At 41.9% G+C, this 24,146-nt stretch overlaps 1 protein-coding gene across 1 annotated transcript; it reads right to left on the reverse strand.

Annotated features, from left to right (window-relative positions):
• Positions 1 to 300: 300 nt before the first annotated feature.
• On the reverse strand, positions 301 to 22,995 carry mmp15b (matrix metallopeptidase 15b). Its single transcript, XM_087784801.1, has 11 exons — positions 22,840 to 22,995; positions 22,402 to 22,766; positions 16,125 to 16,273; positions 15,654 to 15,776; positions 13,976 to 14,283; positions 11,575 to 11,736; positions 11,170 to 11,366; positions 8,619 to 8,757; positions 5,814 to 5,964; positions 5,614 to 5,732; positions 301 to 5,548 (listed from the first exon to the last, which is right to left on the reverse strand). The coding sequence occupies exons 2-11, from the start codon at positions 22,519 to 22,521 to the stop codon at positions 5,031 to 5,033; spliced, it is 1,986 nt and encodes a 661-aa protein (XP_087640927.1). The 5' UTR covers positions 22,522 to 22,766; positions 22,840 to 22,995; the 3' UTR covers positions 301 to 5,030.
• Positions 22,996 to 24,146: the final 1,151 nt, after the last annotated feature.

A 24,146-nucleotide genomic window follows, 5' to 3' on the forward strand; every position in this document is an offset into this window, starting at 1 on the left:
GTTTGGCCCGGGACACAATGGTTTTCCTGTGGCATGGTGACACTATTACCCGATTCTTGTCTGGCAGGTTCTCAACACTTAACTTCCCCCTTTGCACGGTCATGTGGCCACATGGCTCGGATCCAAACCTCTGTCCCCGCCTCTCATGGCCCATAAGGCCATTCTGCTGCCGGTCCCGTGTGAGACAGGAAGTGAGCCTCTATGGACAGTGACCTCACCCCAGGAAGCGTGGAGGGTGTGTAGCCTGAATGTGTGTATATGTGTGTGTAGCAGCAGCGAAAGCCATCATCCCATCACAAGTGTTCTTAGAGCAATTTTAATGTGAACATGTCCAGCATGGCTTGTTAACACACTCAACTAGAGGTGAACACACAACACAAATGTATAAAATCTTACAATTCTCTACAGAAAATAAACCCACTAACAACCAATCAAAATCATCGGAATGTTAACATAAAAAGGCATAAAATAGAAACACAAAATTATACAAAAAAAAAGAATCATCTGCTTTTCTTTTACAGTCTTGGCTGATTTTGTGTTTGTGGGTGAGATACAGATGTCGACTGCTACATCCAGAGCAGGTTTCTTTCTCCCGTACAATCCCATATTCACCCGCTGCACTCGTCCATGAGCGAAGTGATAGTCTCTCTTTGTCCGTTGACGTCTTTCGATAGAGTCGGAGGAACTTTCCACTGATGAGAGTCTATGTGGGGATACAGGGTGAGGTGCACGACCCAAAAACCTTTTCTTCTAAGTGCACATGAGTTTAACAAGGAACACAAAATAAAAACTGTCAGTGTGTGTATGTGTGGGTGATCTAGCTGCAGCGTTAACAGAAAACTTCCTGAGACGAAAACTCCTACTGCACTTTGAAGTTAAGTTGGATTCTTCTACAAAGAATCAGGCAAAGATGAGAATACATCCACGCAACCATAGTTCAGTTATTCAATGCAGTTGAATAAAAAGTGAATAAAACACACTCATTTAGATTTGGACAGGATCGTAGCATTGTTGTTAACTATAGGTGTCACTTGTGGGATAATGACATATAGAAGCCCGTTCAATACCTTACATGAGGCCACGTATGGCCTGTATCCACTAGCCCTACTTGACTTGACTCAGAATTTTTTCAAATTTTTAAGTACCTGCTCTGCTGTGGTTCCAAGCGAGTCGAGACAGTAATAAAAAAAGGTGTCGTCCACTTATTGGTCAGAGAAGGATGTGACTACAGAGAGACTTCCAACCTATAGAGGGGGAGTAGAAGTGGAATTGTGTAGTTTAAAAAGGCCATTAAGGGAACAACGAATGGCAATGGTGCAATCTACTGCTCTTTGGTGAATGTCTTTAAATAATGTATACCGCTAACAACTCGTGAGCATTACAGGAGTAACTCATTACTTCTAGGCAACATGATATGACAGACTCTTTGTGGAAGTGGGAGGAGCCAAGATGACCAGTTGGCGGCTAGTGCTGGAGACGGAGGAGATGACAGGGATGGTGTCTGGAAGACTTGTGCGGTGTGACTACAGTACATTGAGCAGGATCGGTTTCTCTCAGCTGTGTAAGTGATCAGTAGTTTAGTCGCTGAGTACCCTGTAGTTGGCTAACTTGAATAAATCTTATAGAGTTAGAAATCCCTTCTTTTTGTTATGACACTGAATGTTAACTTTTATTCACTGTACTGATCTATTTTAATCACAAATCAGGCCGATATATTTGCTAACATGTCAGCAACACAACCCGTGTTTTCGTTTTTTTATGCTTGTGCAATGGAGAAAGTGGGCAGAACGGGTGTAGCCCAGGTGTAACGACAAGGTTTAAGGACGGAGGGAGGGGTGCCGTGGGTGGGGGAGTTAATAATCTGGGCATTATTAAGAGAGAGAATAGGTGGAAGAGAGCGAGAGAGAATGCCATTGTTGTCATTACGACCCCCCTAGCGTTTAGGGCTGAGCAAGCCGAGGAGAGGAAGGCGCGTGTGTGTGATTTACAGTCGGCCGAAAAAAAAAACTCACTTACGCAGAGTACGGCCGACAAACGGTTGTGAACTGGCGTGCATCAATCACCTGGCGTTGTGCAAGTGAACTGGTTAACGTCACTGGATTCCTCAGATGTTCTCTCTCTCTTTCAGAAGGACAATGAGTTGGCATTTTTCTGATGATGTCCAGACACCGAACTGTCAGAGCAGCTCTTCATCATCAATGTGCTGCTGAATGTGGGGGCGGGGGGGGGGGGGGGGGCAGTAGGGTTGCTTTTAGCGCTGATTAAATGCCGGGATGGACACAAGATGCCGTTTCCTAGCAACCGTTATTGACCGGCTGGCTATCAATCTCGCTGTGACGGTTAATTATGCCGCCAGCTTTACCTGCTACAATCGTGGGAAACACAGCGATCCGAGGGCCAAAAGTGCACTTTCACCTTCTGCAAGGGTCTGTTTCCACTCTGCCGCTGAGAATTTGGGTCATCTGGGATCCTGCCAGCACAGTAGAGTCCTCTCACTTCCCACCCCTCCTGGTCTCTGCCAGCTTAAGTTTGCAAGCTCAGGGAGGCGAGGTCAGTGCCCTTCATCTCCACCCCCTGCTTCCCTTTTCCTGACTGTAGGAAATCGGCTTCCCTCTCTCTCTCTCTCTCTCGTCCAGGACTGAGAAATCACAAACCTAACTGGTCAGTATGTTTAATGAAAGGGAAAACAAAGGACGTAACAGAATGTTTTCGATCCGCTCTGGTGGGATTTTACCTCCAGAAACCGTGGGCAACGTGCTAACCTTGCGGTCGTAGTAAATTATTAAGTGCCACTGATAAAAGCGGTCGTGTGAACACTATTGAACGAAGAACACTGTGAGACATTGTGATGGTTCTGTTGGGCCAGAACACTGACCACTATGTTGCTTTTTTTAAAGCCTTCTCATCTCTCAAATATCAATCAAATATATGTGTAAAACTTTGGCGAGGCTTATGAGGGGACTCTGAGTTTTTAACAACAAACTATGATTAGAAAAACAAACTGTACGTCGGTTTTTTAAGAGATGTGTTGGTGCACATTGGCAAAGTGCTTTCTCCCGGTGCATTTGTGGGTTTACTCCAGGCACTCTGGTTTCCTCCCCAAGGTGGAAAAACTGAGTACTGAATCATTCCTGTGACAAACTGATAACCTGGTCAGTGTCCCCTGCCTCTCACCCCAAGTAGCCAGGATATACTGCAGCTCTTTGTAACCACAATAACGGGATAAGCTGCAGAAAATAAACAAAAGCTTATATTCTAGAGTCAGATTTATGTCACTCTAAATTTTCTAGACTTTATTTACTACATTCCTAGAAGAAGCTTTGAATCAAATCCCTTCAAAGGAAGCTTTCTCACTTCTTAACCTGTTATGAATGACGTCTCTCTCTCAAGTCTTTGTTCTCTCTGAGAAGGAAAGTGAACAAAACGTTTTTAGTATCTGCTATGTGGAGGATTAGGTTACGGGTCGCTGTGGGTTAACAGCATCCGCACACACACCTGCTGTTTTTTAATGAAGAGGATTAGTCTTTAAAAATCTGCGTTTCAGCCCCCTGAGCCCACCCATCTGATCACCGCTCCAGTGTCTGCACAAGTGAAGGACCTCGAGTCATCAATGGGTTTCCTTTTTTCTCCCTCCAAGCAGTAAAAAGTCCATTAGAAGCTCCACGGTAGATTAACCACTACGTGCCGCACTAACCCTTGATGTTCCGCTCAGCTCCTTTAAAGTAGCTGCTGCCATTTTTTCGTTTCATGTGCAGATGTAACTGGATTCTTAACATGAACTGTTTCCGCCGCTGCACAAAAGAGAGAGCGGCTGGGTGCAGACGGAGAGGTAAGGACTCTGAGGTTTTAGCACCTCAAGCTCAGGGAAAAAAGTCTCTTTTTGCGGTCTGCTTACACTCAGCCGAGGAGGTCACAGTGTGCCTCCAAATAAGGGAAAGACACAAAGTTGGAGCTGCGATCCAAATGTGAAAACGTACTCCAGACTTCACAGATGATCTCTGTCATTACATTTTGGGATTCACTGAATATAATCAGATGGGTTTGTAGTATATATTTGCCATGTTGAAGGTAGGATGTTGTTCAAATTCTGAATTATAGGACAGCCTGTAACTAGATAGATGGATGGATAACTAGGAAAAGTAAATACAAACATGTTGAGTTAAAATTCCTCCTGTAATACTCAGAGTTTGATTTGTTTCTAGTGTACAGGGAGATGCAGTCCGTTGCACTTGCCTACCAACCTTGGAACAGCAACAACTTCTAAATCCATACCTCCTCAATAATAAGTAATGCACACTGGGGTTATATGCATTTTTAGATTCAAGATCTGAGGTACAGACAAGCAGCATCAGTGAGAGTTATGGTAGTGGTCGATCAAGTAAGCTGGCACTGTTGTGTCAAGTCCTCCCTACAGGTTCAGTACTATTCTCACTGTGGAATCTGTTGTTGGTTAACAGCACGATCACTACTTGTAGCTATTTTCCACCTTATTCAACAAGTCAAGAAGTGGTTGCGTGGCTTTTATCCAACCCAAAATGTCTTCAAAGAATGCATGATCAAGGTTGCGGTAGGATGTTCAGCAGTTATAGCCACTACTTTTCAAGCGTTGTACAGTAATCTAACCACCTCTGTTACGTCTACACAGTGATATTCTGTGGTCAACTGTTTGAAAACAGCTGATAGCACGAGCAGATGTCAGGCTTGAAGTGAGGGGAAAGGCCCTGCTGAGATTTAAGGAAGGTGGTTGAGGGGGGGGGGCAGAAAACAGAAAAGCCTTCCCGGTTCAGAACAATCATAAAAAAACAAGAAATAAAAAAAAAACAATGTGCAAACTTCTCTCATATAAATAGACCACAGTCACTGCATTGTCGAGCACCATAGGGGAGAGGAGGAGGTGTGTGTCTGATTGAGTGTGTGTAAGACATAATTTATGATTCTAGTTAGTGTATCCCTACAGTATTTCGATGTATCTACTCGCACGAAGCGCTTCAGGAGCTTGGGATGATGGTAAGTTCTAACAGAAGCCCCACTCAGACCCAGTCCTGCAAGGAGCGCTTGCAGTGCACCAGCAACCGCGGCGCGCCCTTGCTCTGCAGGGTGTTGATAATGGCATAGATGAGACCCAAGATGCACAGCACCAGAACCAGTGGGATCGTCACCATCAGGATATTCATGGTCCGTTCCTCACTGTCGTCCACCTTCAGCACGACATCCACCTCATTGGTGTCTTCCTCGCGACCCTCCCGGTAATCTTCGTCCTTGTCATCCGAGCCCTTGCCCGGGTCTGTGTCCGTCCTGTCCGGTACATCCTTGTCTTTTCCCTTGTCGGTGTCACGTCCGGCGTCGGGATTGAACGGCGGGCGGTTGATGTCCGGCTGTTTGCGACCGGAGTCCGTCTCCTTGTCCTTGTCCTTGTCCTTGTCCGGATCCAAGTCGACGCTGCAGCCCATGTAGTCCCTCAGGATGGATTTCGGGTAGCCTGGCTCGCTCTTCATTCGGTGGTTGTCAAACTTCCAGTACTTGGAGCCTTTGTAGAAGTAGGTGTAGGCTGCAAGAGACGATAAGACACAATAAGATTGTGCTTAATATTCTCATGCTAGAAATCTGACACACCTCCGTCATCGCTCAGGAAAGCCCCTTTTGGGGATGATGGCACCGACGACCCCCAGACACTGATGGGTTTTGGGTATCCTCTATCAGCTGAGCGTGACTGTTCATTGAAGCGCCAGTACCTGTGGAGAAGATGGTCAATTATTAACCGGTTTGTCTCCATTTCAAAGAACTGGAGTATTCCATTGCTTTCTCGTTCGTACCAGTCTCCTTTGAAGAAATAGGTGTAGCCTGAAGGTTCCCACCAGATTGCTGTGTCAATCCGGTCATAAGGAATATCCTGGCCATAGTCGACAAGCTCCTGTGGATAGCCTTGTTCCAGGTTTGCCTCTCGGAAAACCCAGAATCTGTTTCCTGTAAGAACAAAAAAAATAAAAAACTTGATGGATTCTCACTTCATCTCCACTCCTCTGTACAAACCTTCTGAACTCTATTTCATGTTCAGTCATGCAAAACATGACGTATGTGACGGTAACACGCACACACAGGCGCTCGAGTTCATGACACCGGCTGGCAGAGAATCTGCTAGATAATGAGAACTCCTCGAAACCAACATTTACGCACTCGTAAATTATATTGAATCATTAATGATTTGTTGGCCCACGATCAGAAAACATGCAGCAGAATGGAAGGCAACATTACTGACTTGACGTTTCGTCTTTTAATTATCGCGTTGGGGGGCGATTCGACTAGTTTCAGGAGAATGGAATGTTTTATTATTTTTCACTGTGTCAGCCCGGGGACTCCATAGCCCTTGGCACTCAGTGATCTTTGCTTGGCTTCGGTCCCCCCCCCCGCCCCCTCCACACCTCCTCATACCCCACTGCTTCTCTCACAGAATAAAAACTTTTGCATCTGGAGTTGACGCAATGTTTCCCTGGAGTTCCTGCTGTGCCTGATCTTCATGCAAAGGTTGATGACTTATTCCATCAACCGCAGCTCTTTGGAGGGTTGAGGCTGACCTCTGCACTTGATTCTTTCCTGCTGTTTAGCAGTTGTTATTCCTCAGATATCAACAGTGTGGTTTCTGTTACACTTGATCTTGTTTTGGTAGAAACAGCTGTCAAAAAAATTCGCCGGCTTCTCATCGCTGAAGCATATTTTGCATTCAGTCTAAATTTAGGGACTGTCCGTCACTGAGTTTCCCTGGTCCCTGTGACCCATGCAAGGTTACCTGTTTCTGGCTACATGTTTAATGTTAAAAATAAACTAAATAAGTGTTCTGAGGTTTTAAGAGCTACTTACTTAAGAGTTATTCTACTTACTGAATTGATAGTATTCAAATATAAGAGAAGAGTAAATGAATAAAGACACTGTTTAGATGAGGAGTATATTTTTTTTTGGTTAACTAATGAAAACCCTTTAACGGACTTCCTATTGTTTTAGCAGGGATTTCTAGACTTTTTTCAAGAGACACATTTGATAAAAGAAATACAATCAGGGACCGTGACATCAAAAAAAGTGGTATCTCATTTCAAACTTAAAAATGTAAGCCCCTATATCTTCATCTTTGTCATTTTTTTGTCATAAAGCTTGAGTGAATGTAAACTCCAAAATGTCTGTATCGTCAACTTCTTTTGGGATAAACTGTGATAAAACTGTTTTAACTGTAGTCAGCTTTCTCTAAATCTACTCCCTCTAAAAAGAAAAGTAAATACTTCTTCAAATATGAAAGGTAAGTACATATATTCATCCTCATTGAAGGAATAGACATGAGTGAATCAGCTGTTTACAACTCTCCTGCTGACATCAGCAGCTCTGGTGATAGCACACACAGGTGGAATCTGCTGAAGGTGAGAATCAAGAACAGCTGCAGGCGTGGGCTGAGCATCCGCCTAAGAGGAGATATTTCAGCTGTCGGATGTCGGTGCGATCTGTATCGACTGAACCTGATCACGGCGACGGCTGCCTTATGATTACTTGGTGAAACGTCTCCCGGGGGAAGGCACTTGACAAATGCACACACATCAGAAGCATCTTGGACACTGACCGAGTCCTACTCATATCCTAACTTCCTGGTTTCGTCTCAGATCGTTCCCACGTCTTCTGCTTTCCATTTCTCGGGCATTGTTCCAGGTGTCACACTAAGGGGTTTCTTCAATGACATCATCAGCTAACAGCTGCAGCTCACTGGGCATCAGCCGCTCAGATCTTCATGTCATCCAATGAAGTAACATACGGCTTTCGTTAGCTCTGTTACGTGGGAAACTTGAATATCCAATTTTTTTATGAGACTGACGTGTCAGTGTAGATGATTTAGGTCAGTGGTCCATCTTTTACTGCGGGGGTTGTGGTCTGAAAACCCCCTATTTAAGGTAATCCGTGAAGTAAATTGTAATTTGACATAGCTCCGGAAATACTTTGCCGCCCAGCCGACCAGTAACAGCTGTCGATCACTTTTGACAGTCGAGAATTGAAATGCAGTATTGTAGCGAATGACTATAGTCACTAAATAGAGCAGTGCGAGAGAAAGGCATCATGGTAGTTCACAGGATCGTTGGCACCATAAGTAAGGTGGGTGCGGTAATGAGTGCCAACCACTAATTTCTGTGGTCATGTGGTAGTTTATGTGCTGTTCAAATAAATCTCATGTTTATAATAGTGTAAAAAGTGAGTGATGGGAGCTTTTTGTGGTTCAGTCTCTCAGTTCTTCACTATATCCAATGAAGTGAGAAATATACAGCTTTTAAAAGATGTGATACATGGAAAACAAGAATGTGGGATTTGTTCATATTCTCTACATTTATATTCCTAAACTCCCCAGCAGCTGATGAAGAAGTAAAATTACTACTTTGTTGCTAGCTTCATTCTGAAAAAATGGTTGGCAGATCATAGAGAAGATTCAAAATCCAATATCATACCACTAAACATACAGAGGTTAATTTGTAACTAGGGAGAATTGTCCATAGGTATGAGTGTTGTTTGTTATTTTAAAAACGACAAATTTCTTTTCGCATTGAAGTTTGCATCGGTCACAACGTACTCTCTCTCTTAACGTAGAGCCGTACCTTTAAAAAAGACGAAGCGTCCGTCGTGTCTCTCGTAGGCAGCATCAATGTCTCCCGGCAGGCCTCTCCAGAAGTGGCTGATCGGCATGGGGTAATTGTCCAGAACCCTGTTTCTTCGAACCCTCCAGAACCAGCGTCCCTGAGTGAACGACAAGTCTGTTAAGCATTTTCCATATAATTGCATCAGAAACCAAATGTTACTATAAAGTTTGAAAAAGACGATGTCTGGCAGCTTGTTTCTTTATCTTTTAAATGATATTAAATAATTTCCCTCAGAAGGTCAGAAGAGATCAGATGATAAGCTAAAGGATGGAAAGAGCAGCTGGATGAATCCTTAAATATATCAGCCAGGAAGTCCTTCAAGTGAGAAAGTGTTGCTATTACTTTAATATCAGCTGTTGAGCGCATGCAGCTTTCATGACCACCACTCTCATTTAAAGCTGTGACTCAGTATCCGCATCTGTCCAAGCCTAACACAACAGTTAAATACTTTGAGCTGCTTTTTTTTCTTGGCAAGTGCACAGACGTTTCACCTTCCTCCAGGACAGCTGGGCGCAGAACGAACCTGACAGCTCATGAATTGATAAAAACATCTTGTTTCAATATTGGATTCAGCTTGAAATTGTCCGTCCGCACCAAGAAGGAGTGTATTAAGTGAAAGGAGACATTTCCCTCCTGAATGAGTCGACTTGTGTCTAATGGACAGGCCTCAGTGGAGCGTGTGGTAATGATGTGCTACAAATGACTTCCACTCCTTATCTGCATAAAGTCATTTGTCTTCTTCTAATGGAGAACACAGTGTCAATTTTCAGTCCAGACTTTGGATGACCGGATGATGTCATGCATGTTGAAATAGAATTTCAGCACTAATGACAACGAAGCAAGAGTTTGCTCAGATGATTTCAGTACATTGTTCCCTCGTTTTTTGTGGGGGTTATGTTCACACTCTTTGTAATATAATGGATAGCCTTGAACAGCTTTTCTATTAATACCTCATCATTTTAGAAGTGAGAGCGCCACCTACTGACCTCTAAAAACTAGGACACTGTATCATAAAGCTTCAACAGCGTATCATCACTTGTGTGGTCTCTGGGTAAAGGTGACCAGGAAACAAATGTGCTTGCGGTATACCTTGTACAGGATCAAGGTGACCTTACTGGCTTTCAAAAATACATGTGCACTGGATGCTGTTGTTCTTTTGGTACTCTGGGTCACCTTGACCCAGAGGTTGCATTAGGGTTAAATAAACCAAAGAAATCAACTGTTTTTACATAAAAACAATGCAACATTGCAACATTTCCCATAATGCTTAGCCGACCAGTAAACCGATCACAGTTGACGATCACTTTTGAAACAAAAACATAGACGTTGAATTTAAATACAGTATTGCAGCTGTCATTAAATAGAGGGGTGTGCAGAAAATGTATCAAGATCAAGGGAGTTCACAGTTTTGTTGGCACCATAAGTAAAGTGGGTGTGGTAATTAGGGCTCCCCACTTAGTTTTATGGTTATTTTGAAGTTTATCTGTTTTTAATTTGTATCTGTCTGAATTAAGACAATAATTTAGATTTTTTCCTGACTGTAGAATGTAGTACCGTGTCCAAAAGAAATGATCTGTGAAATAGCAGGGCACAAAAGGTGAACTGTGACTTCCCTTTTAACTTTTAAAGAGGTGACAACTGACAAAACAGAATTCGACACAGATGTCCTTTCAGAGGTGTGTTGTCCTTAGTTGAGCTCGTATCTGCTGAGCTCTTCAGTGTTCAGCACTTCACCCACGCACACACCTCGTTGCTTATCTCTGTGTTGTCACTGTCGCTGACACTAGCCAGACCTGGAAGTAAACAGCAGGACTTCTGCCGAAAGGTTTCTAAACTAACTGAGAGACATTTGTTTACTGGGGTTTGATTTAAGGTCACTCCGGCTTTCATGATGTGTTTATTTACCTTCTCCATATCAAGCAGGATCAGCAGGACTATGAAGTCCATGTAACAAGTGGAACAGTAATGTGGTTTTATGAATTTTATGAGCGACGTCTGCTATTAAAACTAGAACATGGGCGTGAAATCTGGGATTAAGTTAATTTAAGTTAACCTTCTTGTTTTTCAGCCACTAAAACACTGTACTGCAGAGCTTTTAAGCTTATCAGTGTTTCAACCTAAAAGCTATGAAGTTGTTTAATGTCTTATCTTATCTGTATAATATGATCATTGTTTCCTGTCATTGTCCACCAGGAAACATGGCAGTTCAAATACTTGACACAGATGTCATAGCTGCACGCTCTGGGTGGGATTAATAGGAACGAAACGGGTAAATAAAAGACAGCTGACTACGACTTCAGCCCTCTTTTGTTCGAGTCCGGAGGCTCATTTGGACCAAATTCAGAACCACACCTCAGTTTTCCAGCGATTACAATCCTCCAGTACCCCATTGAAAAGCTGGCCGCTGGCTATAGAGTTCTCTTTGGAACATTTCGTAGGAATTATAAAGCATTAAATGCAACATTTGACTGAAATGGGAACACTTAATGTAACCACGCTTTCTTCTCACCTTGAAAACAAACATCTCTCCACGCAGCATTGCCACAGTATCGAAGTTCCCCTCGCAGATGTTCGGGCCATAGTGATCGGGTCTGTCTGTGGACCTGGGGCGGTCCGGTTGTCTTGGGGGGGGCTGAGGTGGTCTGGGCTCCGGTCGACGAGGTGTCACTGTGGGCAAGGACTGTGTGGGACTGCTGTCTTGTTGGCCTGCCAGAACATAAAACAAAAATACTCTTATATACTATAAGCTGAGATCAGTGTGAAAATGTAACTTATATAACACTTGCAAATATACTGAATATAATGTGTTTCATGAACTGAATAAAAACATGAAGAAAATCTTCTTATTTAAACCTATAGAAGGTTTTGAGCTATTGTGAATTTAACAGAATCAACCAGGCTCGGTATGAAGTACCATATATCTGCTGGATGCCCCTCCTGTCGTCCTCTGGAAGCTGGAAGTTGTCCGTCTCCATCCACTGGTAGAAGGGTGCCATGATGGCCAAGGGGTTGTTGGAGTGCTCCAGGCCGAGGGCGTGGCCCAGCTCGTGGATAGCTACCAGGAAGAGATCGTTGCCTGTATGGATGATCGACATGGACGAAAAGGGGGATTTTAGATTTCTCATGCGAATAACAAAAGAACTGCTGCCACAGCATAGAACGCCCACGCATATCCATACACTTCATCATTGTCCTAAAATGCTGGGTCATAAATCAAAGCTTGATATGGATCGGACGTTGACGAGGTTGGCTGCTGACACGCTGTGACTTCAACTTCCTCTTTGGGCAAATAAATAAATGTAGTATTCTCCGAAAGACATCCTTGACATGAAAAGTAGCAGGTCGCCCGTCATCTATGGCTCTTTGTTGCCTGGCAATGTGCTGTGTGAACCTTGAACTATTGGCCAAACGCACATTGTCGATTGGGGAGATCTGTTCCAATGACCTCATGCGATCGAGACATTGGGAATTTGAACAGGAAAAGGATACACACACGAGAACATCTCATGGGTTCATCTTCAAACGTAACAGTCACATGGATGTCCTCACAGTGAGCCGTGGTAAGAACAAGATTCAATAACTTAAAGCGGGAATAATACTGAACAAGGAATCCTTTGTGAGGTCACCCAGACGGCTATTCAGTTAAGCAACCAAGTTGAAACAAGAAGTTCGGCCACTGGTGACAAAAGCAGTTGCTGGGATTCATTCAGCGTGTCATTTGTTTTTGTTTATTCACGGTTCACGCTGCATTCACGACAGAAAGCCTCCCACTATTGCCGCACCATGGCAACAACAGAGCTTCCTTCAAGCACTTTACGTTTACAGCCAAAGGCTGACTCACATTTGTCTCATCTGACCACAGAAGAGCACAATACGTGTGACCTTTCACTCCTCAAGAACCAACGTCTGAAAGCATGTTTGAGTGTTTTGCCTCATCAGGAAAAATGTGTTTTTAGGAGTTGTTGTTCTGACTAATGCCTCGGTGTGCGATTGTGGGGTGGGGGAAGGTTGTAGGGGGGTGGGGGGTTAGTCACAAGACTTTCATGAAGACGCTACACTTTACTGAGAGGGAAGGTTTAAAAAAAATGAAAATCCATTAGTTTCTTATGCATTTTTCATGTCTTTCTATTGATTTATGGGAAAGTTCAATTCTGGTCCAACCAAGGCCAAATGGGAGGTGAAAGGTCAGAGCTTTTTGGAAATTTGAGATTCCAGTGTGGTGTGAAATTGTTTTGTTGTTCAGTTTGTTGAATTACATTATGTGTATTAATTCATCAAATTAACCATGCTTTTACATCATGTTGATGGGACTGTACAGTAATTTAGGTTTAGCATAGTTTTATTCTCCAAACTTTGGAGAAAATCTTGTTCAAATTAAAACGTACTTCAGACAGGAATAATCAATACAACATAAAACTACAACTTTTCTTTCATTCTTTCGGTACCAGGCCCTGGTCAGGTGGTTGGGGACCACTACCCTTAATCCATCTAATCTGTAAACATTCGGAATTTACTGGGTAGTTTAATCGCAGGACACATCTTTATTCATTAGACTAAGATAAAATCTCTTGATTTACATCTGTAAATAGTTATAGAGATCTTTATATCTCAAGAATTGAATTGACATTCAGATTACATCTGATAGGGTCCATAACAAAAGAGCTCCCTAAGATTGAGGCTTATACCAAGTCAGTAGCTGACACTGTTTGATCAGTTGAAAATATGCATGGTCAGGCGTGCGTTAAAGCCAAGTCAGACAAGATTGTAATTTGAATGCGTCTTGCCTTCACAGAGCATACGTGGGTGTGCCGCAACAAAGGGTCTCTAGTCTCTGGCTGAGTGGGACACACTCCCACTTAGTGTGGCATTCAACCGTCTCTGTGATCTGTCCGGCAACACTTAGCAAATACGAATCCATCGGCTGCCTGCGTCTGCCATGTTGATAACAGGGAAGGAAGGACCATTGTTGCAAAAGAGCTTTTGGTCAGTGGGGTTAACGGGTGCGCTGGAAGACCAAGAACTAGGCAGAGTTATCCGTCATGAATTCTCTCTTCTTGCGTAGCGTTCCCTGCGACGTCAGATCATTGAAAGTAACAATAGAGGAGTTACTTATATGCCAACATTTGCAGTCATTGTAGAGTAATACATTGCGAGTTATTTTGAAATATTTTTTAGACAAAACCTGACATGAAAAATTGTCTAGTAACCACAACACAGCATCAATTTTGAGTCTCTTTTTCCACTTTTAAGCATTCAAGTGCTTATAACACCACAACAACTGTTAAAATAAAGCTATAGAAACACCCCTTTCTCACCCTGAACATTCTGGTTTCCGATGGTCCAAGGCTCGTCCGAGTCAAAGTGAGTGTCTCCCCCCATCCCCGGCCCGGGGAAGTAGGCATGAGCAAGAAACCCCCCCTCTCCGTCGAAAGGGGAGCTGTCTCCGTGAAAACCGGAGGCGAAGAAGATCATAATGTCAGGCTCCTTGCGGCGCCCATACTTGATCTCTTGGTAGGGGATTTCGTCAAAGGTCAGCGGGGTCACACTCTGCCAGACTTTGAACGCCCGTCGAATGGCTTCATACGAGTTGTACTCCCCGATCTTTGGAGTATAGTTCTGGATGCTGTCAGGAAACAAACAAGAATAAAATGACATCTTTGCATGGATTTGTACTTCATTGTTGAACACTTGAACTGTCCCTTATTTAATCTTTACTTAAGAGGTTGGGTGGTAATTGTTTACCATTTTATCTCTGTTAAACCTAAATGTCTTTGTGTGGTACATGTGGGAACTTGTCATCCCTTCTAAAACACTCTATGCTCCCACACTTCAGTCCATCATCTCCAGGTCTTTTGAGGGATTACAGAGGCATTAGTGGCCAACTGTGAGATGTACCCCCCCCCCACTCCTCCCCCTGAATGTCACGTGCCTGCCTGAGGACCTAAATTGGACATGGCCTGGAAAACATCACAATGGATTGATGCAAGATGACCATCTTTTTTACTGACCATAAGAGAGAGAATTGTCAAAGTTAACCAAAAGAATATACAGTATATATATATATTTTTTTAGAAATTGGGGATATTTAGCTGTGCCTTTTGGCTCAGCTCCTTACTGCAACTGCAGATATTAATTTCTTGACTGAAAAAGGTTCTCGTGCTCCACCCTTCAATCACTTGTGAATGAGAAATACTCAAACTTCTCTACGGTAGAAGGATCTATTTTCCAACCTGTATTATTTTGCTACTTTTTCTGTGTGTGTGTGTTTTGTTTTTTAGGAGGAGTAAGTTGAGGGGGCTTGGAATCTTCCAGACGCCTTGCTGCTGAGGCTTTCAAGTTATGTCCCACCGCCCTATAGGGAACCATGGGGGAGACCCAGGACACACCAAAGACATGACATGTAATGTCTTTGGCCTGGAAATGCCTCACGGGTCCCCCGGGAAGAGACGGACTATGACGTAGCTGGGAAATAGAAAGTCTGAACCTACAAAAGCTACTGACCGCGGACCTGCGCCATGCACAAGCAGAAGAAGACGAAGACATTTTTCAATTTAATTTCTCGGTAACTTACATAAGAGCTAAGTCTGAAGATGGTTAAGTAGGTGAAAGATGTGTTTGTGCAACTCATAAGCTGCTCAGGAACACCTTGTTCCTAACTGCAACTGGAGATGGCTAAATTTAAAAGTGTCTTTTTGGCCAACATACAAGGTGAACCAGGTCCGCCTGAAGTTAGAGGAGCCAAGTGTTGACTTGGCATACCGATGATTGACATGCATGTGTCTTTAAAGTCCTTTATCAGGCCTGTTTGGAGCCACATTTTCCTTCTTCTGAATATAAAAGCTTTGGATTTCAGAAATTGTACCAACCATGTTTATTCGAAACTACAGTATAAGATGGTTATAGCTCTTAAACATCACCAATGTATCCATTTTACCCCCAAAAGTACACAACATATCCCACATCTTGAATAGAAAGCAAGCACTGTTATATTACCTGTAAGTTAAATGGCTTTTGTTCCATTTATGTCCAGTGAGAGCGTAGCGTTTCCGCCGTACGTTGGTTTTGATCTGACCGCCAAACTTATCCGGCACACCGCAGCGAGGTCTTTTCATTGCACTGGAATAAAAAAAAACAAATTGCAGGAAAGTTCCTCACCATGTGACGACTGAAGGAAAATAAGCGAAGGCCTGTGTCTCTCGCCTTCTTATGTTTTGATCCATGTTGTAAAGTGTATCTCTGAGCAGCTAGTGGAGGAAGGCTGGTGAGTTTACTGGAAAAGCAATTTCCTATTAAGTTTGGGGTATTAAGGCAGCAACCACTCCCCTTAAATGCCCATATGTCTGCTTCCTATGCCAGCATTTCCCATTAGAATTCACTAGCAGAGCTTATTCATGAGTGTAGACGAACCTCAATAAACAGTCTTGCTTGTAATCTGAAGGAGAGGTTTATATGCATCCTGCTGACCTGATGGTTTGTGGATCCATTTGTCCCGTCACCTCCAGGCCGTAGAATCTCTGCATGTCGCCGACAGCGTTGGACAGGATCTGAGCAGATCTCATGGTCGACATCTGCCTGCTGGCCTGGGGCAGATATCCGTACATCCTCAGCCATGACTGTGGACACGAACAAAGAGGAAGACGTCAAACAACGAGGGCAGTTATTTTTATTTTATTTTAGTGGCAGTGGAAATGTATCATTCATCCTCAATGTTTGCTTATATCAGTTTGACAATGCTACTGCTATGAGAGGAATTTTGCTAAAGAATCTGGGGCCGGGTGTTCAGTGAAAAGGGAGAGGTCAGGGAAGAGATCATTTTTTAAATCTCTGTGAAGGCTCTTGTATCCACTGCACAGTGGGAGTAGGTAACAGGGAGGTCCGAAAGGGTTGATGGACTTGAAAGAAAAATGTGATATTTGATCCAATCACAGATGTAGCAAAGTCTGCTCCACCTGTTCTGTTGAAACAGGAGATCACTTAAGGCACACACACACACACATTCATTTCTGGGCTGATACTAAATACGCCTTCAAATGTGTGCTGCCCCTCGAAAGTACCGGGATTATTTTAAAGTTACTGCCCATTTATCTTTTTTGCAGCCTTCATTTAAGATGACAAAGACTCGGCCCATTGTTTACTCAACCGCTCCTGTAAGCCATAAAGACAACCTTCCTGAATGTGTCCTTGACTACATAAAGTATTAATTATTGCACTCACGCTGTCTTCAGTGGATGTTCCCCCACCCACTCAGTGTTGCCACAAATGGACAAACACGCTCACGAAAAGCTCTCTGTTGAGTTTGACGGACTACTTATTAACCCGTTTTCAAAGGGCAGTGACATTTTGTTATCGTCCGCGTCCGGGTTTTCAGGATCAGTCATTTAATGATTAAACATATTGACCTAAAAAGAGTTCTGTTATCACCCGAGGAAAGAAAGATATGATAATGAGCATCACAACTCTGTGGCAATACTTTAGTACTCTTTATGCATTGTTATTATAAAATGTCGTAAAAAAAACAGGTAATTATCTTTCATTTTATTCAATTATAATTACGGTGGTCCCTATCGCAGTTCACATCTGGGGTCTCTCTGTTTTGCTGATTTACATACAGTACTGCATAATGTATAAATATATTGTACCAAACGCACAAGGCTAAGAAGATCTGTAATTTTCACGACTTTATTTGGTAACTAATGCACAAGTCATAATGCTCATGAGGTGTCAACATGTTCATATTTGAGAAATAACAATTGAAACGGTCACCATTGGATTTCGTTTATGTCGGGTGCATCAGAAGCTTCACTAAACGAGGTACTACTGTACATTTGGTTTGGTTTGGCTGCAACTTACGTTACATTGCAACAACGTTATTATTGCCTATGTTATCTATAATAGTAGTTCAAAGTACAGTTTATGATACTGGTAATAGTATTCATTTATTTTAGTAAGTTCGGAACATGAATAATACAATAAATGGCCTATGAAAACATAAGGTGTCATTAAAATTAAGGTGTATTTTATAGCCTTTATCATTTTTCTTTCAATGATTAAAATTGGGCATTTCAAAGAATCAAAAACTTTGAGGCTCTTAACTTTCTGAACCCTGGAGTGACTGACCTGAAGGGCTTTCATCTGTACAACGAACAAAAGTAGCTAATTAGGTTTTTATCCAACATTGTCCATCTTCAAAAGTGGTTCACTGAAAAAAATGTTCTCAACCAAACAAGCAGGAGCTGCTGAACTGGACGTGACCCTGACCCACCTCAGACCCTTGAGATAAGAAGCTTCAGATACTACGCAGAGAAGTTAAATACACACTTTTACACACAAAACTTGGAATCTCATTCTGCTCTTCTTTATCATTCCTTCAATATGATTTTCCTCTTTGAGTCTTTAGCCTTAGAAAACTTAATAAGGCTGCTTCAGTCAAGTGAGTTTAAATAAGATTGGTGAAGAATAAACAACCATTACCGGTTGTTCTTGGGAGGCTAGAAGAATCATTTTTAAAGCGTTTAGTGGTGGGTAATATTGATCGCTGTCTGGTGTGAGTTGAAGCTCATATTTCAAACTGTCTGGAGATGAAATCAAACAATGTGTCCCTCATGACAATAGACACTCTCGGAGCAACACTGGATGTATGAAGTTTCCATTTGGTTTTCCAAGAATGCAAACAAAGGTGAATACTGGTCATGTTTATCCCAAACACCACTCCTTGATTGATTGTCAAAGAATGCAGCGGTGGTGAGTTTCAGCGTGTTTTAGTGTGTGTTGCTTCATTTAGCCTACAGCAAAGACTATAACATTAACACTCTGGTTGTGAGTAGTTGTCACTTCCTCTTTAGAACAAAGACTTACATAAACCCAACGAGAGTTTTAGGACAAGCATTGAGTATATTGGTTTTCTCAATGCAGTGTAATACATCAATTATTTTTTGGGGATAAATTGACTTAAAAAAAAATGTATTTTATTCCTTCAATTGTTTACTTTTCTTTAAGTTTGCAAATGACAGAATATAAAACCAATTTGGAAAAATTGGTAGACACCATGTAAAAAGGCTATAAAATAAAAGTTGTCAACTATCAAATGAAGCAATCAATAGATTCTATCTATCTTTCTTTGTCCTAAAGAAGTATTAACATACAGGGCAAATTATTTTTAGCCTTTTTCTTAGTGTAACTAAAACAAGCCATCTAAAATATTATTTCCAAGAAAAGTGAAGATTCATGGATGTGGATCAGTCTTGCCCAGGACCACCTGCAGGCCCTTGACTGTATGTATGTGGCCCTTAAGAGGTGAGTAAAGTAAAACTAATGTCTAGAAGTTGGCAACATTAAGATGACAAATAAACAATTTTACTATTTCTGAGTTCAACTTGAGAGAGAACTTGTAAAAGCTCTTTTTTTAAGACTTGTTTATTTTACTTATATTCTATTATTTCCGAATATAATTGATATAAAGTACCTTTTATGTCATGTTTTCCAAACTTATTTAATGATTTATATTGTGGCTATTTGAATAAAAGGAAAACAAGAATAATAGGATAAAACTAAGCTTGGTTTTATAAAAATAAAAAATGATATCGTTTATATATTTCATTTACATTTTCCCACCATATGAGCGTCTTTTACTTCATTAGTTGTTGGTTTGGCTCGAGACAATGGCCCTCACAACCTTCCCAGTTTATAATGTGGCCCCTGAACTAAACGGTAATTCAGACCACATTCAAAATATTTTTCTATTCCATAACATTATCAACATTTTCCTGAACCTTTTTTTTTATTTTGCTAACAGACAGATAACTGGATATCACCACATTTTTTAAAGTTCAAGGGAAATATTTTGACCGTTTTAGTGTTGTTTGTTCCAACTTTCTCTTCCTTTTACTTATGAGGTTTCTTAAGTATGTTGACTCAAAGCCTAGCGCTTGAGATACAGAGATTATAATGAAAGGACTGAAGAGATATATGGATGTATTTAACTTAAATCTGTCTGATCGCTCACCTTCCCTACATCAGCAGGGCAGCCCAGAATACAAATCCTCAGGAGAAGGAATGAGGAAAGTGTGACCGTGTGTGTGTGAGTGTGTATGTGTGTGTGTCTATTAAACGGTCTCTCCCAAAGTCCTTGAGCCTACCTGCCAAAACCAGAGCCGGCAATATACAAGGAGCAGTAAAACCTGCCAGCACTGTGTGCGACTCTGTCTGCGTGTGTGTCCGCCACAATGTCAGCCAAGATACTAACAGTGCTTTTATTTCTATGCTTGGTCTGCTGCCATCCGTCGCCTCCCGAACCCCCTGAAGACGGATAAGCAAATGGAGACGAGCACGAGGAAGGACAAGCAGGATTTCCACTTAATTTAAGCATTTCCGAAAAAGTACACAAACAGCCACTGCGCCATTAATCAGAGAGTTCTCGAAGAGTGGCGGAGAAACTTTTAATCATCATCCGTTAACGCTCTCGCTAATAAGGTATGACTTTCTTTCCTTCTTTCCTCCTTCTCTTTCAATCATATTCACAGGTTTTTTCTCACACAGGCTCTCATCGTCGAGACAAGAGGCTTCATTGTGCTTCCTCTGATGCCTCCGAGACACAGCATGCCAGCATAATGTGTGTGAGTGTGAGTGTGTGTGTGTGTGTGTGTGTGTGTGTCCCAGTTAGAGAACAGCTGTCACATTGAGATATCACATGCTGAACAGCTGAGGCCGACGACTCCCTCTCTCTCTCTCTATCTTTAATAGGTGACTCTATCATTGTTACACTTTTATGACACCCAACGTTCCTCTTTTCATTCGTTTTTTTTTTTTTTTTTACCGACCATGCCACTTCCCACCTTGTCCTTTGGAGTCCAGACGGAGTAGGAGTCGAGCACTGGCACAGACTCCATTGTCTATCAAATCAACATTTGAATTTTTGTCTTGCAACCGGTGCCAGTGGCTTGAGAAATGATCTATAGACACAATTCGCTTTACAATCTCCCTCGAAGGAGGCTTTCCTTTCATCTTTTTACGGCTTAAACTCGCAGTTCAGTCTGACCACTGCTATTACAGTTCCATACAAGCTGCTTGGATGTGAGCGAGCTAATAGCATAACAGGAGTTTTTTTGAGAATTGCTGAAATGCTGAGCGAGCGAAAATTGTACGGAGAATTACTATCAACATGTGGCTCTTAAAAGTTTCACATTCGCTTGTGTAAAAAGGGAAAAGTGGAGTGTGGGGATGTTTTAGCGATTCAAAACAATAAAACTAAAGAAAATTCAACGGCGTTATCGCTGCCAAAAAAAAAATCTGTCGACAGCTTCTAAGTGTGCCTCGCTTTTTTTTTTTACCCGTGATGATGTTTTTAAGAGCTTCTTGATACGAGCAGATGGTTTGTGATGTCAAAACTAGTCATTTGATCTACAATTATTTTTGTTTGTTTTTATCAATACACAATATCTGGTCCCATTTAGACCTAAATGTTGGACTTGTTGATTCCACAAAGACAATAGATCATTGTCAGTACATTAAATAAAGGTGTATAAATGAAACTAAATGAAGGTTTTCCTTGTATGTTGGTATGCAACCTGACTTGACATGATTTGCTGCTTTTAAAAGAAATGTGCTGAAATTCATGTGCTTGTCCTGACAACGGCTGTTGGTGTGCTGGTGAAAAGACTTCACTATTGCCAAATCCACAATGCCCGGCAGCTTGAACTGAAAACTATTTTTGCCAAGTTCAGTTTTGCAGTTTCAAAGCGTGAGCTCCACAGCTGAACATCAAATCAGTGGATTACGTTCAGAAACCCCCAAATTTGACAATTTAATTTAGAAATACAGTATATATTACAAGATTGAATTGAAGTTGCAAAAAAAACAACATTGCAAATGAGGTGCCATCTCTCTCAACAACCCCCTCAGTAACGGTGACCCGAACAACTCACATAATGCTTTGCCGCCCAGCAAACCCATCACAGCTTTCATTCACGTTTGAAATTAACATATCATTTTAAAAATAGTATTGTAGCGGCCAATGATCAGACTTCACTTGATAAAACAGTTTCAGCAATCTTTACACCGAAGAAACAGTGACACCCTTTGAGATCCCGGCGATGACTGAGGACGAGAGGATACAGTCCACTCCAGCAGCTTTTAAAGCTGATGTTTGGAACATATTTTGGTTTCAAAACAAATGAAAGCAATTTCTCAAGAGTCATGTGGTCTGTAAATACTGCAACACCAGAGTCAAGTACTCCATAATACTACAAATATACCCTTTTTTTCCTACAATATTTCAATATATCCTATCATTGAACATGCATCGCGATCATATTGCCAGATCCTTCCCGATATATACACCTCTAATAATGTGCTGCTTTCCTCAGGGGGTCCCCATGAGAAGAACGCAGGTTCAAGTTGTATCAACACAGGGAGGTACACACTCGGCAACAAGTGGTTTGGAATTTCTCATCCATCCACACACTATGTAAAACCCTCCGCCTGTGTGGGGCACATTAGCAGTTAGACACACACTTAAGGGGGTCACAAGAGTAATGTTAATACCCAGTCAGAATGTGTCATAACCTGACTTGGGTCAAACAGACCACCCTGCCTCACTTTCCAGGAGCTCCAGTACATGCCTATCAAAAAAATGAAATAAAAGGCAAATCTAATGGACAAATGACAGCAACAGGTCCCAACATGAGTAACGGTTCTGATCTCGCACAACAGGTTTTTAGGCTCGTATATTTTTTGGCGTGTTTACCTCTGCTTGGAACGTGACGTCATCCCCCGTCCCGCTCGCAGCCAGTGCGCAGAGGCAGAGCGCGAGCACGGTCCGTTTCCACGGCAACCAGAAGCAGCTATCCCGCGAGGAGCACGCCATGGTTTTTTTTCGCTTCAAAATGTCACACGCCCCGATTATTTTTTGTTCTTCTTTTTTTTAAAAAACGTGACTGGCGAAGAAGTGTGGCGGAGCGTGAACGCAACACACGCGGTCCTCAGCAGTGGCTCCTGACAAATAAGTCCATTTCAAATGCACAGCTTTCATCACATCTAGGTCCCTTTTTTTTTGTTCCTGTGGGGTTTTTTTTCGTGTCGCCTCTCAAAGTGGATGTGAAACCTACATGACTAAAGAGAAAGAAGTCAAGTGAACGGCAGCTGGACTGGTCACGGCGCTTGACCACTTCATTGAAAAAGTTACCTGTCAGCTTCCGTATGGAAAATAAAAACACGCGTCGTAACGACACCTATATTAACTAATACTTGATCGTTTCCCTGCACTTCAAGTCCAGTTTTGGTTCCCTTTTCGAGGAGAAAATCCCATCAAGGTTTTGGCTCCCGAGCGTGTGTCTGAGGTCCTGCCTGACAGTGAAGTGCTGAGGCTCTTCAGCCGATAACGTGCTTATGCTCGCTGTGAAGCCAGACACAGGAGGGAGGGCCAGTTCCGGAAGAACTTTCAAAGTAAAAACCGGAAACAGAGTCCGTCAATTGTTTTTTTCCCCCCACATATTTTGATGCAATACGGATGGCATTACTCATCCAATCATTCACTCTTTGTCTTAACCTTTCAAGCATATCTTTTATTGGGTATTCTTTTGATTATTAAGCGCTTTGTGACCCTGGTCTAGAAAATGCCAGTGTTTTAAATATAAAGACTTTGTATGCATGTTGTGGTCAGATGACACGAGGCTTGTCGGTGCTAGGTTGGGTGCAGCCTTTTTATACACATTAAAACACATATATATATTTTTTTTTTTTTATTGTGTTGCATTGTTCTATAGAGGTGTGTAACAGACAGTAGACTTTTCATTTCCTTAAGGATTGTACATTTTGTTTTTTATTATTAATTATATGTAATGTATTACTTGTACTCTTTTGTGATATGTTTGTTTTCTCTGTGTTAATGTGTATTGGACATATGAAATTCGGTGTGTGCCAGAGTGTTCAATTCTATAGAACTTGCATTTACTTTTACAGGAATAATATCACGTTATAAAGATCTTGTTGTCGCTGAACTCAACACAACGCAAAGTGCGACCCAGGTTTGGACCGGCCAATATCTGCAAGGTGGAATGTGGTTACTTTTATTAAAATAAGATAATAAAAAAATGTTTGTTGATGTTAACAATTATACAGAGGCTTCCAACTGTAAAGAAAATATTTTTAATGAGAGGAATATGTTTTGCTGAGTGTTTCATAGATGAGGAAAATACAGAGATAATTCAGATATATTGGGCCTCCAGGAATAAAAAATAATGTTGCAACAGACTTATAATTACTGTTAAATTTAAATTTAGTTGGGCCCCTCATTTATACGGCTAATGGATTTTAGCCCCTTGTTTCTTATGACATTGGGTATTTCTTAACTCTTGTGTTATTTCTGGGTCAAGGGATCCCTCAAACACATTTGTTTTTGGGCCACTGGACCCTGATATAACACAAGGATTAAGATTAAAAAAAATAAAACATTTAAAAATGATGGATGTATTGATTGCATATGGAGTAACA

Source organism: Callionymus lyra, chromosome 2 (genome assembly GCF_982586985.1).
Source record: "Callionymus lyra chromosome 2, fCalLyr1.hap1.1, whole genome shotgun sequence".
NCBI lineage: Eukaryota > Metazoa > Chordata > Actinopteri > Syngnathiformes > Callionymidae > Callionymus > Callionymus lyra.

What these genes read in the sequence shown, in the direction of transcription:
- mmp15b (XM_087784801.1), bottom strand. Translation starts at nt 22,521, where the DNA reads ATGGCGTGCTCCTCGCGGGATAGCTGCTTCTGGTTGCCGTGGAAACGG. An exon ending in CGGAAACCAGAATGTTCAGG is followed by an intron (nt 11,737 to 13,975) that starts GTGAGAAAGGGG and finishes TCATCCATACAG; the next exon opens with GCAACGATCTCTTCCTGGTA. An exon ending in TTTCCTGAGCGATGACGGAG is followed by an intron (nt 5,549 to 5,613) that starts GTGTGTCAGATT and finishes CGTCTCTTGCAG; the next exon opens with CCTACACCTACTTCTACAAA.